At 51.7% G+C, this 18,463-nt stretch overlaps 1 protein-coding gene across 3 annotated transcripts in view; it reads left to right on the forward strand.

Annotated features, from left to right (window-relative positions):
- Positions 1–2,176: 2,176 nt before the first annotated feature.
- SPOCK1 (SPARC (osteonectin), cwcv and kazal like domains proteoglycan 1) overlaps positions 2,177–18,463 on the forward strand; it is a 400,415-nt gene continuing 384,128 nt past the window's right edge. For 2 of the 3 annotated variants that reach the window (XM_040981992.1, XM_040981908.1), the window contains exon 1: positions 2,179–2,361. In XM_040981992.1, coding sequence (XP_040837926.1) covers positions 2,179–2,361 — 183 coding nt within the window. Of the gene's footprint in view, positions 2,362–18,463 lie in introns of all 3 variants that reach the window. The other variant, XM_040982062.1, reaches the window with a different exon arrangement.

An 18,463-nucleotide genomic window follows, 5' to 3' on the forward strand; every position in this document is an offset into this window, starting at 1 on the left:
CTGCTCTCCCACCTGGGAGCTGGGGGGCCTGCTTTCCCAGGCACATTAACAGAGAGCTGGATTGAGAGTGGAGTAGCCGGGACTTGAACCAGCGCCCATATGGGAATGTGGGTGTCCCAGGTGGTGTCTTGACCTGATCTGCTACAATGCCAGGTCCTATTTTAGGTAAGGTGGTCAGGGAAGGCTTCAAGGAAGTGGTGACATTCTAGGTGAGCTCCAATAGCCAAGAGGGAGGTGGCCTGTGACGGGTAGGGGAAGGGCTGCTGCAGGCACAGACACTAAGGGGGAAGACAAGCAGAGCGGGCATAACCGTGAGAAAGAGTGGCTGGCTGGTCACAGGAAGGTGTCGGAGTTTGGTTTTGGTGAACATAGGCCTCCAGCTGGGGGCAAGGTTAAAGGATGGGCTGCAGTGCCAGGAGCCTGAGGCAGGAGCAGCGGGGGATCCTGGCCCAGCCCTTGGGCTCAGCAGGCATCTCTGCAGAAGTGAGGAGGGACAGGCAACAAGGACGGCCATGTGGACAGTGGCTGAGGCAGGTGAGTGTCCAGTGCTGGAGGCAGCCCGTCTCTGCAGGGTCCAGACCCAATGCCAGGATTTTAGAGAAGGAATGGGGAGAGGCAGCCATGTCGGACTGAAGCAAATGTGTGTGGTTGGCGGGGGGACTCGCTGTAGCTGCAAATTTGATGTTCAGGAAGACATGAAGTTTCAAGTTCTTATTGGGTGTGGCTAGGTGTGTTTTTCCAAAGAGCGTGCAGGAGTGTGGGATTCTCAGGGTGAAATCTCACGGAGGGAGGCGACAGGTAAGCGTCCCCTGTCCCATGGCCTGTGAGGGTGTTATGTCATTTAACGCTGCTTGGCTAAGAATTGGGGAAGGAGGTGGGGGCGGGGGCCAGGTTAGCCACCGGCATCTTCCCTTGGGTCCTGACCTGAGGACTGCTGTAGTTCTCTCCTCTCTCCTGCTGCCCCTGGCAGAGCCCAACAGGCTGGCTCTGTGGGGCCAGGTTCTCAAGGGGCACAGGGTCTGGAAGCACAGGGCTGGGTTGGAGACTGGAAGTGGTGGGCGTGGAGTACCTGGCCCGGGAGGTCAGACACTCAGGTGAGTGTGTGTGTGTGGGGGGGAGGGGCAGCACAGCCATTCCCCATCCTCAATGGATTGTGCCTAAGCACCTGGGGAGCTGTTAATTAGAGGTCGGGGTTTGCTTTTTTCCAAGCAACTCTTTCCTCTGCCTACGAAGGCGATGCTGACTTACCCTCCTTTCCAGAACGCCACCAACAGTGTCTGGCGTCCTCATGTTTTTCCCTGGGCTCTTGCCTTAACAGGTGCCGTACCACCGACCAGAGTTCCCGGCCAGAACGGGGCAGAGCCGCACGGCAGCGCGCGGCCGCCAGGGGACGCCAGAGGCCTCGGCTCGCGCTCCCCCCGCCCGGCTGCTCCGCCGCGCCCGAGCCGGGGAGCGAGCGCAGCCAGAGCGCTGCGGGCTCACAAAGCGGCCGGACGCGCGGCGGGCGTGCAGGGCAGCGAGCCGGCCACCAGCCTCCTCCGCGACCGCCCCACACGAGCTCGAGCACTCGGACGCGGGGACCCGGGCCGCTCCCCATCCACCCACCCCAAGGTACAGCGCCCCCGCGTGACCCCTGCGCCTCAACTTGGCGTACTTGGGACCTGGCCGCCGTGCCCCCGGAGCGGGCAGGGTCAGGGCCTGGGGCCGGGGCCGAGGCCGCGCGCGGGGCAGCGAAGAGAGACGCGCCCTGGGCTACGCGCGGAGACCCCCTCGCCACCATCAGCACCAGCTGTGGGGTACCCTTCAGCCCCAGTCGCCAGCGCCCGGGCTGCAGCTCGGAGCCCGGTCCCCTCCAAGCCCCGAAGCGCCGGGTCCGTCCGGTGGAGCGCGGCTGTCCGGGAGGGGTCCCGGAGCCCGCGGTCGGAGACGGGCCGTGCCGGGGGGCACCCGGGGCGCCGGGCGGAGGGGTCCCGTGTAGTTCGACAGCCGCCGCCAGCGTGTGACGCAGCCTGGTCGGCCAGAACGGGGTTCCCCGGCTCGCGGCGCCCCGGGGGCGTTGGGGTGCGAGGACGGCCCCGCCCGCCGTGCCCCGGCGCGGGAGTGGAGCCCGGGGCGAGGGGGTGGCTCCGGGCCTGCCGCCCTCCACGCCCGGCTCACAGCCCGTGCCCTGTCCCGCAGATGCCCGCGGTCGCCGTGCTGGCGGCTGCAGCCGCGTGGTGCTTCCTCCAAGTGGAAAGCCGGCACCTGGACGCGCTCGCCCGAGGCGCGGGCCCCAACCACGGCAATTTCCTAGACAACGACCAGTGGCTGAGCACCGTGTCCCAGTACGACCGCGACAAGTACTGGAACCGCTTCCGAGACGTGAGTGCGGCGCGGCGCGGCGGGGCGAGGGAGCCCGGGGAGGGGGCAGGGGCAGGCCTCGCACCCAGGCCGTGGGCCGCGCGTCCTGCTGGCGAGCAACTTTCGGAACTTGCCAGGCTCGCGGCTCCGGCCCGTTAGCCGTGGCCCAGGTGTGCGTATTTGCAGTCCGAGGGCGGGGCTGGGGCCGCGAGGAAGGCGGCTGAGCCAACACCTGCGGCGGACCCCGGGGGCGCGTCCTGGGGTGAGGGTTGGCATTGTCCGGCGCCCGGAGACCCTCTCTGGGGGTAGCGAAGGGCTCGCGGGGTGAGGGTGAGGTAGGTGTCGCCGCTGTGAGAGAAGGTGGGCTGGTGTCGTAGCCCTGGGCATGACAGACACTGGGGCGAAGGGGATGTCAGGATGGAGAGCAAAGTTACGGCTTTGGTCCTTGGGGTCTTCCAGGAAACGGAAGGTGAGGTTACTGCCCGGGACCTGGGCGGGGACAGAGTCGTTCCTGAGCTCCCGGTGGCGCTGGGGCTGCCAGTGTCTGCCCCAGGGCCGGCCCCGCTCTGCAGGTGGCCCCAGGGAGAAGGCAGCAGGAGGTACCCGGTGCCGTGGGTCCAGCAGATGGCGTCGGCTCTGTGTGGTGGAAGCCGCCACCGGGCTCTTTCCCGGCGGCCAGAGCCGTGCCCTTCTCCCGCACTTGCAGCTACCGTAGTTTATCGTCTCATCGTTAGGAATTCCTGTCTGTGCAGCTGTCCAGAGCGTGCTAAGAGCGAAGTAGAGGAAGGCTTCTGTGTTCTGAAGCCCTGCTTGTTTACTTGTTTAAAGAACAATGTTAGGTATGAAACCAGTGTTTTTAATTACATGTTAAAGAGAACACATTGAGCCATAGACAAAGCCTGGTGTGTGTGTGTTCATCCACTGGATTCATCTTAGCGCCGTTCTCTGGATACTCACCGTAAGGAGAGAGGGTCCTAGGAACTGGAGGAATCCGGGTGTTGTTGTGGAGCGCCTCTTGGGGCCCTTTTGCTTGAAGGTGTGTCTGTCACCCCTGGCCTGGCTCTGAACCCCCCTTTCCTCACGTCCTGCCCTTGTCTTCCGATAGCAGTCTTGGCTGTCTTTGCCCAGCGCTCACAACGTTGCCCAGACCCAGGTGCCGGCGTTCGTGCACCTGACTGGGAGAGAAACGAGTTGCTTTTCTTTTTATTCACGGATTTGAGGTGGAATTAAGGGCCAGGGCAGACATTGGACTCTCCCGGAGACACCAGGCCTGTGCCGGTGTGGGGCCGGGCTGAGGACGCTTGAGCTCATCGGCTTTTGGTTAGAGAACTGTTTGCTGTGCTTTTCTGTGTGTGTTTGAGGTTTCCTATTCTCTGTGCATTGTAAACTAGTTGCTATCTCTAATTCCTGTTGAGCTTTCCATGTTAAAAAATCAGGCTTCTCTTTTCTCATTTGTCTTCCGGGTGGCGGTGATATATATTAAGCCTTGGGTCACTGCTTTTGGAACCTTGGCTGAAGGTGAAGTCCACCTGGGTGGTTGCTGAAAGATAGTAGTAGGCTGCACCGTGGGGCCCCTGACTGTGCTGCTCGGGGTTCAGTACTGGGAGTCCGTCCTAGCAGAAGCCGACTCGTGAGGTAGTTCTTGGGGCGTTAGTATAGGGAGTACTTCCTTATGGTTAGAAACTGTCCAGGGCTGAACACAGAGAGAAATGCATTTGTGCCCCAGTGTGCTACTGGTGTTGGTTTGTTTTGGAAGCATTTTTATATATTAAAAAATAATCTTAGCAACATCTCTCTTTTTTTAAAAGATTCAATTGTTATTTGGGAGGCAGAGCTGGTAGAGCTTCCTTCCGTCTGCTGCTTCACTCCCCCCCCCCCCCCATTGTGTAGAACAGCCAGGGCTGCACTACGTTGGATTGAGGAACCAGGAACTTGGTGTGTGTGGGTCCCCCACACGGGTGGCAGGGACTCAAGTACGTGAGCTGCTACCTGCTGCCTCCCAGCTGCGTTGGCAAGAAGGTGAATCAGAAACAGAGGGAGAGGATGGATTTCGGATGCTCCAGTGTGGGCAGCAGGTGTCCCCAAGTGGCAGCTTCAGCTGCTGAGCCTCTGTGCCCACCTGAGGAACATGCAGTTAACAAAATTTTGATCCAGTATGCCACTGAAACCATCTGAAACTTTTTCAGAATCTGAAATGTCTTCAGTTAACCATTTTCTGTGCTTTCTAGAGTCTCCTAATACCAACAGCAGCTTGAACAAGATTGCACGTCTTCAACCTCTTGCAAGTTTTGTGCAACCCAGACCAGGTTGTGCTTTTGAGCAAGCCTATTGTCTTCAGGTGGTGCCTTTTCTTGGGGTAACCATAGCAGCATGGCTCCCCTGGGACCAGGCAGTCAACACAGGCTTTTCATGGGGGAACAATGCAGTGGAGAATGGATAAAGCCCAGCAGGGTTGCAGGTGCTCATCCAGCCTGATGGTTTTCATGTGCCTGGGGTTGCCAATGCTCTGTGGCTGCTTTGTTTCAGTTGTGTTGTTGAAGCTGCTGCTTGTGGATAACTTGAAAGGCAGAGTCCTGAGATTACCATGAGTTACGATGTTTGTCAATTTCTGAAATTCACTGTAAAAGAAAAAAATACTTTTCCCTGCCTACTCCCTTTGTTGCATTTGGAAGAGAGTTACTGAGATAGAAACAATGTTTCGACTTGGGAAATTGATAAAAAAAATTTTTTTAAACAGAATTGTGGGCTGTGATTGGGTTAGTTGGAAGTGGGTGTGATGGTGGGAGCTGTTGGGTGGTCTAGACGTTGGCGGGATAGTTTGGATCCTCTGCTCACTGCGCTGTGTCCTGGGTCTTTGAATCCTGATTCCTCACATTCCCACCTCCTTCCCCCTCAGAGCTGCTTCCTGGCTTGTAGTTTACAGTTGTGGACCCAGGAGAAATAACTATAGCATTCAAGTGTGTGTGTGTGTGTGTGTTTAGAGAGACTTCAAGTTTTTTTTTCAAGATTTATTTATTTTTATTGGAAAGTCGATTTACAGAGAGAAGGTGAAATAGAAAGATCTTCTATCCACTGGTTCACTCCCCAAGTGGCCACAACAACCAGAGCTGAGTGGATCCGAAGCCAGGAGCTCTTCCGGGTCTCCCACGCGGGTGCAGGGTCCCAAGGCTTTAGGCCGTCCTTGACTGCTTTTCCAGGCCACAGGCAGGGAGCTGGATGGGAAGTGGAGCAGCCAGGACATGAACCGGGATGTATGCATGTATGGGATTCCGGTGCATGCAAGGCGAGGACTTTGGCCACTAGGCTACCATGCTGTATTTGTGCTTCTGTTACTCTGGTCATTATTCTTTTATAAGCACTGGTAATTGAGATGTTTTTGCCAGATGGAATCCAGACTTTCTGCACAAATGAAATATTAAAAAGGAGATGATGAAGAAGGCAGATGTTGTGCGATAATTTTTCATCTCAGCTGTCAGAAATCTTAACTCCTCCAGGCTGGAGGTTGAAGGGTCAAGATGAGCATTGGCTTTGCGTAAGTGGTGAGGAAATGTTCTCTGCTCGTTCTTAGCTTCATCAGGGCATTCGTGCCTCCCCACACAGGATGGGGAGCTCCGAGGGAGAGTGCATCATCTTCTCTGTAGCTTCTTGTCTGCTGGATGCAAGCATTTAACTTCAAGACTTACACCTGACTTTCTCTCTTTTTTTTGGTAAGATTTACTTATTTTTATTGCAAAGCCAGATATATAGGGAGGAAGAGAGACCGAGAGCAAGATCTTCCGTGTGATGCTTCCAAGCGGCCGCAGTGTCCAGAGCTGAGCCGATCTGAAGCCGGGGGCCAGGAGCCTTTTCTGAGTCTCCCCTGACTCTTTAGATGTATTCCCCTCACATTTGCTGGGTGCACTTGAAAGATGAAGGCATTGCACAAAGGGAGAGCTACCAACACTTACGAGGTATTTAGCGCTAGGCATTGTTTAAGCTGTTTTCAGTGTATATTTCTCGTTGAAGATCACTAACCATCCTAGGGTACTTTTACAGTCTCCTGTTGACTGGATGGTAGAGTCTGTCCTTCCATTGAGGAGCTGGGCTGCAGAGGGGCCTGGGCTGGAATCAGGCCCATCTGAGTCACGGTTCTCCATGCACACAGCAGCCAGGCAAGAGTCCAGTGGCTTTGGGAATCAGCCTGTATTGATCCTACACTACACATCTTCCGTGGTTTACATCAGAGGGCAATTAATGAGCAGCCTGACACTGCGAGACGGGTGACAAGGTGGACTCCGTTTAGTGTGGGGGTCAGGTCAGGGCTTCCTTCTCCTAATCATGAGCCTCTGATTTGAAGAACACAATATTGTTGCTTACACTAAACATGACATTTTCTTTCTTTGGCACACATGAAAACTCGGCCTGACATTTAACTCCAGGATAATTACCTGTAGCAGGCCCAAAGAATCACAAGTGTTGCCTTGGCTGGCATTTCTCTTACAGCGCACAGGGCCCTGGGTTTGTAATTCTAAAGAGAATGACACGTGTTCCTCCTGTGTGCTCTGTGGGGATGGGCGGCCTCTGTCTCAGAACTGGGATGGCTCAAAGCCATCTGATGTGCTCACTGCATCTGAACGCCTCAGCCATAATGAATCTGACGGACCAGTGGGGCTTGCTGATGGAGCTGTCGCTGGCTTAGTCGGCCCGGACTGGTGACAAGAGAGGGGGCGTGGCTTATGGATCAGCCATTAATCTGTCACTACGGAAACTTGATGTGTAATTGAGAGTAGCAGAAAATCATTTTGATTAAACAGGTTTGAGGTGACACAAATGAGTTTGTGATCTTCACACTTTAATGAACCCACTATCTTAAATCCTTCGTGCCAGAATGCCATTGGTAGATATAATTACTTTGCAGGAACCATGATAAGGGGCAGTGTGAAAGCTGACAGGCCTGAGAACATTCTGGACCTCTCACACTCACCCTCAGTTTGTTATGGTCAGAGAAAGCCTGTGAGTTCTGGTGAGGGTGGCAGAGCCTGCTGCCCATGTGGTCTTCCCTGGCTGTTGCCTGCCCAGCTGAACTTCAGCTGGACCTCATTGCCCAGGGCATCTGTCCTTTCATTTATTCTCATGGAGTGATTTTTCAAATCAACACGTAGGTCTGGCCTTGGGATGCACCCGGTGAAACCACTGCTTGTGATGCCAGCATCCCATATCGCAGCTCCAGTTGGAGTCCTGTGGCTTTTGGTTCAGCTCCCCACTCAAGGCCAGCAGAGTCAGCAGAAGATAACCCAAGTACCGGGGTGCCTGGATGGAGTTCTGGGCTGCATCTTGGAGCTTGCCCAGCCCTGGTCGTTGTGGCCATCTGGAGAGTGATCCAGAGGCTGGGTTGTCTGTCTGTCTCTACCCGTCCCCCTCTCTCTCTTACTCTACCTTCCAAATAAATAAATAAACCTTACAGGAAAACCAAGAAGTAGCTCCAGATGGGTAATTGGGCCCATAATACATCTCTAGATAAATAGGACGTAATCACCAGCTCAATGAGTTTTTCTCACTTGGGACAAAGAAATGAGATATTTTATAATAATTTCATATTTACTTCCTGAATATTACATATGTCAAAGCAAACACACTTCTAAACTTGGTCACATTCAGGATGACTCATTTAGCTCTGTGCTGAGATGAGCAATTCTTCAGATTCAAACTCTCACTTGGTTTTATATCTCCAGGTGAGATAATTATGCACCAAAGAAATTCTTTTTAAGAGGCTAAACATTTTACACAAGGTTTTTCTTGTTCCATATTTGACACAATGTGATATGTGCCATTTTATTAACAGAGTGGGTGACAGAAAGAAATGACACAGAGCTTTTATCCACTGATTCACACACATCTTAAAGGCCCATAGCAGGTTGGGTTGAACCAGGTAGAAGCTGGGAGCCAAATACTCAACCCAAGCCCCCATATGGGTGGCAGGGATGTAACAATTGAGCCGTCACTGCCATTTCCCCGGCTTTGTGTTGGAAGCTTGGTCTCATGGCTTAGAGATGGTTGATTAGTAGCTCCTTGTTAGAAAGTGATTGCCTGGTGAGCAAGTGCCAACAGATGTCCATAGCCTCACAGGGTTGGCATGATGAGTAAATTGCTGAATGTGTAACTTAGAGTATCTGGCTTGATGTTCAATAATGAGAGTATAGTTCCATTAATATTAAGTCTTACAGCACTTTCAGGTGTTACTCCTTTGTTTATAGTTGGGTGTATTTATATTTCAGCTGCTTTGGTAGTTGGGTGTTTCCTGAAGTAACAGCTTAAGTCTTAGCTTGCCTTGCACACAGCAGGACCTTGCTCAATAGCACTTTGTTGATTTGAACTGTACTCTAAGCATGCCTCGTGGATGACTGCTGGGAAGGGGAAACTTCTAGGAGCGTAATAGGTACTTAGGCTTTGATAGTCTTTGGCAGGTGTCACACATTGCCAAAAGGATCTTAAAATCTAATCCCATCTTTTAGAATGTCACAACTGTGTAATTCTTTGTAGGACACATTGCTATATTCCCAGCTTTTAATTCTGAGAGCTGCTCGGTGAATGAGTGAACCATCCCAGTTTAGCTTGTCCTAGGCCTCAGATCTGTCTGGGGGCTGGAGGAAAGACTCAGTGCAGAGTGCTGACCCCATGAGTCAGACCATCTTTGGATAAGTATATGTCATTCAACTGCTAACTGGCACTGGGGATGGATGATGACAGATGGGGAACCTGACAAACACAGCTCCCTCATGATTCAGGCTCATGCTCATGTAAAGTTCTCTGAGCCTGGATCAGGTCATGCCTATGTGCTTCCTCTTAACCTTTAGTTCAGAGTTCGGACTTGGCAAATTTTCAGTTTGGATTCTTTGCCTGTAGCATTAGATTCCTCACCTGTAAGACTGGAGTAGTAGTGTTTGCTTGGTGGGATTTTAGGAGAGCACTGGATAAGCCTGTTGCACCCAGCAGGTGCTCCTGGCTTGTGGGTGGCAGGTGTGACTGTCCTCCAACTGTTTCCCTTAGGCCCACTCCTCTTTCACCTGGGACCTGAGTGTCTCTGGGCACGTGACTGTGATGCTCTTGGTTTTCCATCTCAGCAACATATTGAGGACATTTGTTTCCTGGTTCTTGAGCTTGCTGTCCCTCCTTGGCCTGCCAGGCTGGACAGATGGGTGGTTTCGTGTGGCCCTTTCTGTTGTCTTCCATTTGCAGCTCCTGCCAAAGAAGACCTTCCCAGCATCTTTCATGTGGTTGCTGGATTTTGCCCTGTGACCAGCACCTTTCATGCTGAAATCTCCGGCAGGAGGTTTGGTCCAGCTGCCCCAAGTGTCCTCCTCAGGAGGGCTCTCTGTTAGGTTGAAGAAGCCCTGTTCTTTCATGCTGAGTCCTGATCCAGTTACCTCTCTCCCTCTCAAGAGGTAAAGTCCTTGTCTTGTCCTGCAGTGTGGTTCGGGGATGGCTTGGTGGGTAGAAAGGAGAAGGTACCCCTGTTGAGGCCCATAGCCTAGCCAGCACCTGCATTCTCCTGATCCCTAGGGCATCCAGTGCTGGCACTTTCATCTTGGTTTTTTGGGATATTGGTGTCATGTTCTTAAGGAAGTTCCCAGAGGATGTAACTTCTCTGTGGCATCCAGGCATGCCCCAAGCTCCCAGTTGGGTTTTTAGAACCAACCAGAAAATACTTGTAGGGTTGGCCACAGCTTAGTTACTTGCGTCCAAAGAATGCTCTTGGGGCCCAGATTGTTAGTGCTTGTTTGAGGGATTGTAGCTGTGTGCAGCCGAAACAGGTAGGGTGGGGTCTGGGGAAACCCAAATAGTAACACGTGGTTCATGCCGGACAGGGTGGTTTGGTGGCTCCAAAATGTTTTCCAAATGCCAGCTGTACACCTAGCCTTTGCTGGGATGGAGTGAGGAAGACAGACCTGGATGGAAAAGAATTGTCGAAAGATAGTTGTGTGGACACAGCTGAAGACAGTGCAGTGAAGTAGAGGCACAGATGCTGTGAAAGTGTTCAGGGGCAGTGGGAGGAGCCGACTCCTGTTTCTGGCCAGGAGGTGGCTCCCTGGATGGCCCCTGAGCTCAGCCCTCCCAAAACACAGGGGCTACAAGGGGAGGAACAGAGCCAAGGAGTGGGAAAGCCTTGATGTATTTGCATCTGTCCTGTTGGTGCTTGCATTCCCTCTGTAACCAGCTCTCCCTTGGCGTACTTAGCACATTTTCCCTGTTTTCAGCCTAGCAACTATTCCAGGGACAGGGATGTGAGCCAGCTGTGGCCAGAGAGGAACACAGATGGCTCTGGTCCTTGGAAGGGTGGCTTCTTCCTCTGCCGTTTCTTTGTACCTTTCTCTTGCCATCAGTTTTGTGGAAATGTCACTTTCTTTGCCCACTGTGCCCAAACTCATCCAAACCAGTTCTACTCCTGAGCGTCTGGATCCACTGAGTCAGCCTCCCTCCGTCTGTCTGCCCAACTCTGGTACAGTGTCCTGAGCTGTCAAGTTCCAGCACTCTGCTCTGTGCAGAAGTAAGGGCACCATGGGGTGTCTCCAACAGTGGTCATGTGTGAGACTTCGTTTTTAAGCGAGACTGATGCTCAGAGCTGTCCCTTGTCCGCTTCTCCCTTGCCCCGCCTCCTGCACCTTTGCTCAGTTGGCAGGGGACTTTGAGGCTAAAGATGAATGACAACATTCTGGGCCTCAGGGTTCATGATTCAGGGGGGCAGCAGTAGGTACAAAGCTACTTCAGAGCATACATGGGCATGCGTGGGGCTGTCCTCCATGTCCCAGGGACAGATGGAAGGACACTGGTTTATTTTCAGGAGGATGAAACATACTGATGTGAATTACTGTGAATTCTTTCGGCAGTATTGCACCAACATCTAAAAAGACTTGATTAGCTTGGTTTTCTTAGGTGTCTAGGAGACTGTCCCTCCAGAGACCCTCCTGCTGGATCCTACCAATGTACTTTTCTTTGGGGCCATGGGGGAAGGGAAGAAGGATGCACCACACACTGTTGAGTTCATGTGCACACGTCTGAGTGATGTGCAGTGTGTCACACAACCGAGGGCACTGCCAGCACTGCTGTGCGATCTGTTGATAATGCTTAAGCTTGGAGAAAGGAAGGAGCACCTCACTGCCGGTGTCGCCTGGGGAACCTTGACATAGATAAAGCATGGAGAAGGCAGAGACCACTGCGTTCTGTTACAGCTGTGTCCTTCCTGTCCTCCTGGGTCGATGAAATCACTCTCACTCCATGCAGGAGAGGCCAAGCTGCAGCTGACCAGCCATGGCCACGATGAGAGGAGATACCCAGAGAAGGAGAGATACTGCTGTGTCAGGGCAGCAGTCTCAGGCTTATGACCCTCAGGCGGCACCAGTGGGCCTTGTTTGAGATACAGATTCTAGCCTCCTGGTCCAGAGCACCTGTCTTCTGCAGGTCAGGGTGGCATGCAGGAGCCTACGCGCATTCTGATGGATCAGGGCAGGTGCTTTCTGATGCAGACAGCTTCTGGATTGTGTTTTTCAGAAGTTCCAGTGAATGATCATATATCCCAGTTAGCCAGCACCAGTAACTCCAGTGAGCAATGCCAATTTCAGACAACTTGAGCCTTTTATTTGTAAGACTGGAGGTGGCTGTTGGTGAGTGCAGCATTCATGCCTCCTGCCAGCTGGCCATGTTGACACTCAGTCACAAGGTCTTGTTTTCCAGGGCGTATCTAAGCTATAGCCACTGTGGCCAAGTGTTCCTAGAAAGGAATAGCAGTTGACCCTGGTGGGCTCGTAGGGCATCAGGGCACATGGGCACAATGAAATCACTGTGGAACCTGCTACTCGAGACAGAGTCCCGTGTGCTCATCTCAGCAAATCTTCATCTCTCCAGAGGGCCTGATTCCAGCCGGCACCGGTCTGACTTTTTCTCTTCTCTAACAGAATTGACAATATTTTCTGCTCAGATGAGCTGAAGGCAATTGACTCTGACGCTGGCCTTCGTTGATAGTGAAAAAGGGTATGGAAGCAGGTGACATTGGGGTTGTGGAATAGGTGAGGGGTGACTGATCTAACAAAGAGCGTGCCCTCCTGTGGGAGCTGCGTCCTTGAGCACAAGATGTAGATTGTGGCAGTCAGATGTACAGAGAAGGTCCCAGAGGCACAGGCTCCACGCTGTGGTGCGAGTCCACCTGCCACTCTTTTCGAGCATAGGAAACAGTTTCACTCTTCTGCTAGATTATTTTGGAAGGGCTAGAGGATATTAAATATAAAGGCCTTTTAAAGTTGAGAATGCAGATGAGCATCAGTGAGCTGTGTGGCTGTGTCGTCTTATTCTGAAATCACTCAGAATCTGCCACTGGGCTGAATTCCCTCCAATGTAAATTCACGACACTTAGCATTGGTGAGGCTGTTGTAACATCTGCCGAGCAGCCTTGTGTGGTTGCTGGGAGTCCCGCCTTTGTCCTGCTGTGGAAGGGTACCTGGGAGGCTGGGGGTCTTCTGTGCTTGCTGAGTGAGGTGGTTCAGTTGCCACTTCAGAGGGCCTGGTTGGTGGATGTCCAGCCTTGCTGGACACCCAGTGTGAGCATTAGTGAGTGAGAGCGGAGGGGATGTGGTCCATGGTGGAGAGGAAAGGACGCCTAAATGCTGGTGTTAGAGGAATGATTGGCTTGTTGATGTGCCAGGATTACTGGTCTTAGCATTCCTATTTCTGAAAAGAGTTACACATTTTTTTTCTGTAAGTTTTCTCTCTAGTTCCTGGTCCTTTGAGAAACCAAATCTGGGTGCAGGTACTCGGTGAATTTTGTTGCTTCTTTGTCTTTTAAGATTTGTTTTTTATTTGAAAGGCAGAGTTGACAAGAGAGAAGGAGATACAGAGTTTTTTCATCCTCTGGTTAACTCCCCAAATGGCTGCCAAGCGCAAAGCTGATATGATCCACAGCTGGGAGCTTGGAATTCCATGTCGGTATGGGGGCCCAAAGCTTTGAGCCATCCTACGTTGCCTTTCCAGGCCATTAGAGAGCTACATCATCAGTGGAGCGGGCTGGACGCAAACCGGCATCCATAAGGAATGCCAACATTGCAGGTGGAGGATCAGTTTGTTGCACCACTGCCCCAGCTGCTGTCCATGCCAGGCTATGTGGCACAGTATTGAACTTGGCAGGGACAGAATTAACCTGACCACTGTCCTCTGGACAGACCACAGCTTCCAGAATGAAGAAACAGGATGTGTTCATGGCCGTGAAACCCTGCTGGAGGTTGTCCTGCAAAGCACAAGATCTCGTGTGCCAGTGACGATGAATGGCCCTTCCTAGCAAGGCTTCCGGAGGCCTTGTCCTGCTCAGAACACTGGGCCTTCCTTATCTGGGCATGAATCGTTTAGGACTTTGTCTATAGAGGTTTGCGGTATTACACAGCTTTCCTGGATTCATACGTCCATGGGTGACCTCTGCTGTTTGCCCTGAGTTTGTAGGGAGCAGCTGCTGTGAACTGGCTGCTGGACTGGACACATGAGGGGGAGAAGTGAGAGGACACACAACTCAACACAGACGTAAATACTGAGGTGTGATGAGGGTGACCTTGCCTGAGGTCTGGGTCAAGGCTGGTAGGGAGCAGAGAGATAAGCAGAGAAAAGATTGCCCGTCCTCAGTGTCCCCTTTTGGTCAGAAATAGATCCCTTGGAGAGGAAGCAGCATCGGCCACAGGGCCCAGTCATCACTGGACCACCTAACCTGCCCTCCCAGAGTGAGCACACCTCATGGCCGTGCCGAGACAGCTGGTTACCCTCCGGCACTGTGGCCCTGCAGGCTCTTCCAACTAATGATGCCAGGCAATACTTTGACTGGTTTTTGTGTTTTTATAAACAGCCTTATAAGGCTGTACTGTTAAAAAATATCTGACTTCCATTTTTCAGTCATCCATTTGTGATCCATTCGTATGTCATTTGTTCTTTGTCATTGTGGCATTTGTTCAGTTCCACAACCTGTTGTGTTGTTAAAGGTTAATTGGGTAGTTGCCAGCTCTGGGTTATTTGATCGGACTTGCCTGTGGTGAACTTAGCTTCTTGGGTCTGGAATCCACTGGCCACCCAGAGGCAAACATTCAGCTTTGGGAAATGCAGTTGGTTCTCTCACATGGTTTGTGTGTCCTCTTTAACTCATGGGAGCGACATTTTTGTTTTACTGATTGAACTTAGGTGTCCTGTTAAAAAAAATGCCTTAAGCGTCTCCTCCTTGGCAGGTGCCTCCCTACCCTTAGAGAGTTTATGTTTCACTCTGTGTCTGTGTGGCAGGAAAGTTAGGGGGTGGGTAGAGGACTGCACAGGTAGAGACATAGTAATGTCTTTGAGGACTGTAGCCAAAAGTAAGCTAGTGAAAAGGAAATATACAAGTAGAGGAATGTGTTTATTTTTTAAATGTAGGCTTTTTTGTTTTGGCTTTACATTGCACATTTTGCAATTTAAAGAAATTGATAAGTTTTTTTGTTAAGGGTTTATTTATTTTTTGTTGGAAAGGAAAATCAGGTTTTTTGAAGAGAAAAATACAGAAAGTTCTTCTAGCCTCTGGTTCACTTCCCAGATGGCTGTGATGGCTGGGGCTGAGCCAATCCGAAGTCAGGAGCCCAGAGACTCTCTTGGGTCTTCCACACTGGTACAGGGTCTCAAGGCTTTGGGCCAGCCTCTACTGCTTTCCCAAGCTGTAAGCAGGGAGCTGATGGGAAGTGGAACAGCCAGAACACAAACTGGTTGCCCATGTGGGATCTCTGTGTGCGCTTGCAAGATGAGGATTTAGCCATTAAGCCATTTGGAAGTTGCATAAAAGAAAAATCACTTCACTCTATTTTGCATTTACCATTAGTACTTTTTTTTGAATAATACATTTATTTGAAACATGGAGTTAGAGATATGGAGAGACATAGAGAAAGAGTGAGAGAGCTCTTCCATATTTTGGTTCATCCCACAATGGCTGCAATGGCCAGTGCTGGAGGAAGCTGGAAGCAGGGGCTTGGAATGGCATCAGAATCTCCAGGTGGGTGGCAGGGACCCAAGCACTTGAGGCGTCGTTACTGCTTGCCCAGTTGCATTAGCAAGGAGCTGGATTGGACATGGGGGTAGCTGGAGCTCAGACTGGTATTCATATGGGAGGTTGGCATCACCACTGTGCTGGCCCCCTATTAACACTTTTTTGGAGGGTAGGGGGAGGTCTTTATGCTTCCAGTGGACTTGGACATGTTCAGGTGTTTTTTTTTTTTTTTTTGGTTGGTACCATGCTGGGTATGCGATTTGGTTCTCTTTGTATTTAATGAGATGGCATAAACATTTCATTGTGTTGCTCTTCGGCAGTGACATTTTAATGGTGTTATTTGGCCAGTGAGTGTGTATACTACACCTTGCCAAACTGAGGGCTCTTGTGACAGGCCATTGGTTATTTCTGCCTTTTTCAGGTTCTGAATGATTACATGGTGAACCTTTTTTGGCATATGAATTTTCCTACAAGTAGACTTTTTAAATGTATTATCAGAACCTGAAGTATTGGCTGTGCCATTGGGTGCATTTTCACTGATATATGTTACCACGTCGTACCGAGTCTGCCCCCAAGAGTTTTGAATGTGAGTTTGGTGAAACTCTTGCAGCGTCGAGTAGGAGCGTTTTGGGTGAAGAATAAAGGATGTGATGGAAATGTGACATGGTAATGTGTGCAGGTGTTGAACAGGCACAGGTGTGACATTGTCTGATCATTGCAGTCCCACTGATTCTCTGACCCCTTTGGGTTTTGAAGGAAACAGGTGCAAGAGGCCACAGCTCAGCCCATTTTGGGGAGCAGAGCCCACCACATTTACCACGTTTTTGCCTGGCTTTGCCAATGCTTTTTAGAGCCTGGGCTCTGAAGATTCTCTGAGATGTGAATTCTGGCCTCGCTGGGAGCTAGGAGCAGGTGCTGCATGCTAGACCGTAAGTGGAATTGCTGCTGACGGATGTCCTGTGAGGGATACAATAGGTAGCTGCTTTGTTGCCCTTGATATGAAAGGACTGAGAGAAGATTCTGAAAATTAAGTCCATTCCTAGCACGGTGGCCAAGCACTTTTTGATGTAGGGAGGGCCTGGCCTGCAGCCCTCTCTTCACTAATGGCCTGGACATACACCTGCTCTTTATGACCTAGCATTCCCATGGTTCTTGCCAACAGGCCCTCCTGGGGCACTCTGCTCAGCGAGTGGATTCAGAGAAGATTCCTTCCCACCACTACCATCTCAGCATCCTGCAGCTCTGGCACTGTTCTCGGGCCACTCTCACAGCCCAGACTTTGCTTGCAGGAGACTCCAGCCCAATCTGGAGATGCCGTTGGTAGCCAGTGCTGGAGATGGAGTATGGTGTAGGGTTCTAGGAGTTGGGGCCAGGGCTTCTGCTGACCACACTTATGTCCTGGGGCAGTCTCCTCCTGGCCCCCTAACTGTTGCCAGGAAGTTCCAGGCTCCAGAGCACTGCCTTTGAGATGTACTGGGTTGTTCCTCAGTGTGAGGTACATGCCAGGTAAGTAGAATTGAGGCTGGGGGCTTTGACCAGTCATTTCTCCCTTGCTCACTTAGGAAGTAAGAAGCCAGGTGCTTTCCTAGGCTCTGGGCACCTGGAGTAGCTTCCTGCACTTCCAGGGGACCAAAGTGTTCTTCCTTGAGAAACAGAACTCTTCCAGAGCAGAGACAGGAGGACTAATTGAACAAATATGTTATTTTTCATCTTCTGGAGAGAGTGGATAGATGATTTTAGACAATCTAGTGCAATAAAGACCATATGGTTTTTATTATTTTTTGCCAAGATAAACGACCATTGGGAGTTGCTGTGTGAGATGTGTATTTACCTATGCATCTGTGCCAAGTGGCTGCGCGGCAGCAGACATCAGAGGGCCTGTTTGGTTTTGCCTGAGGAGTGGGAAATGGAACCTAAGATGTCTCTGCTCTCCCTGTTAGTGAGTCTTTTCCAGATGGCGGGGCAGGTCCTCTCCGGCCATTCTTGCCGCGTGTCTCAGGGAGTGCCTGTCACTGCTGACAGGATGGGCTCAGTTCAGTCACCACTTTCTCATATGCCACACAACCCATCTCAATGACTTGCAGTGACAGCCCATTCCGTGTGACTCCGTGGGGTGGGGGCTGTGCTCCCCATGCAAGGTTCCTCGTGGGGCTGGGGGTGCCTGCTTGCCAGGGCCGTGGCTTACACACACACACTTGCATCTCCAAGGCTCTTGAGATGCTTGGCATGTGTCAGGGGTTTGGAGGCCTGTGATGGTGCCCTGTGTCTTTGTCACACTGTCCTTGGAGACAGGAAATCCAGCCTGACAAAGGATCACGCCACGAGCCTCCCAAAGGACGTGCCATCCTGTGTGCTGCAGGTGCAGTCTGTGAGTCCGCATTGGTCCACATCAGAGTGAAGATAGAGTGATGTGTCTGTCTGGATACTCCTATGGCTTCTGTTCATAGAGGTGTCTCCATCGAGAGTGCCCGTGTGTCCCTCGTGGTCCCCTCCGTGGCTGGTGGAGAGAGTTCCCTGTGACCCCTTCACCCCTTTATTCTCCATCTGAAATCCCCCTCAGCCCGTTACTGTCCCCAACTTCCTGCCTGACTGAGTTGGGCCTGGGCAACGTTGCGGAGCAAAGTCTGTCTTCATGGTCTGGTCTTGAATGACCCTTTCTTGTGTTGACCACTGACTTCCAGCCAGTGGAACTCCCATGTGACACTGAGGCAAAAACCTCCCTGTCTGCCTTCCAACCTTAGGCTGATTCCTTGAACCCTTTGACCTCCATGGAGGGCCACAGCCCATGGAGGAGAAGATTGCCCAAGGGTGCTGCTCCGCTGCCCGCTGCTCCCCTGCCCAGTACTCCCCTGCCCACTGCTCAGTGCCCAGGCAGTCCTGCAGAACACTTGCTGCTTGGTTCCTGTTATCTAAGGTGGGATTCCTCAGATATCCAGACTGGTCTTGGGCAACTTCAAAATGGGTTTCTTGGGTCCTCATTTTAAATCTTTTTTTTTTTAATTTAAATTTTTATTGCAAAGTCACATTTATAGAGAGAAAGAGAGACAGAAAGATCTTCCTTTCACTGGTTCACTCCCCAAGTGGCTTCATCAACCAAGGCTGAGCTAATCAGAA

Source organism: Ochotona curzoniae, unplaced genomic scaffold (assembly GCF_017591425.1).
Source record: "Ochotona curzoniae isolate NIBS_2020 unplaced genomic scaffold, NIBS_Ocur_1.0 contig_1, whole genome shotgun sequence".
Taxonomy (NCBI): Eukaryota; Metazoa; Chordata; class Mammalia; order Lagomorpha; family Ochotonidae; genus Ochotona; species Ochotona curzoniae.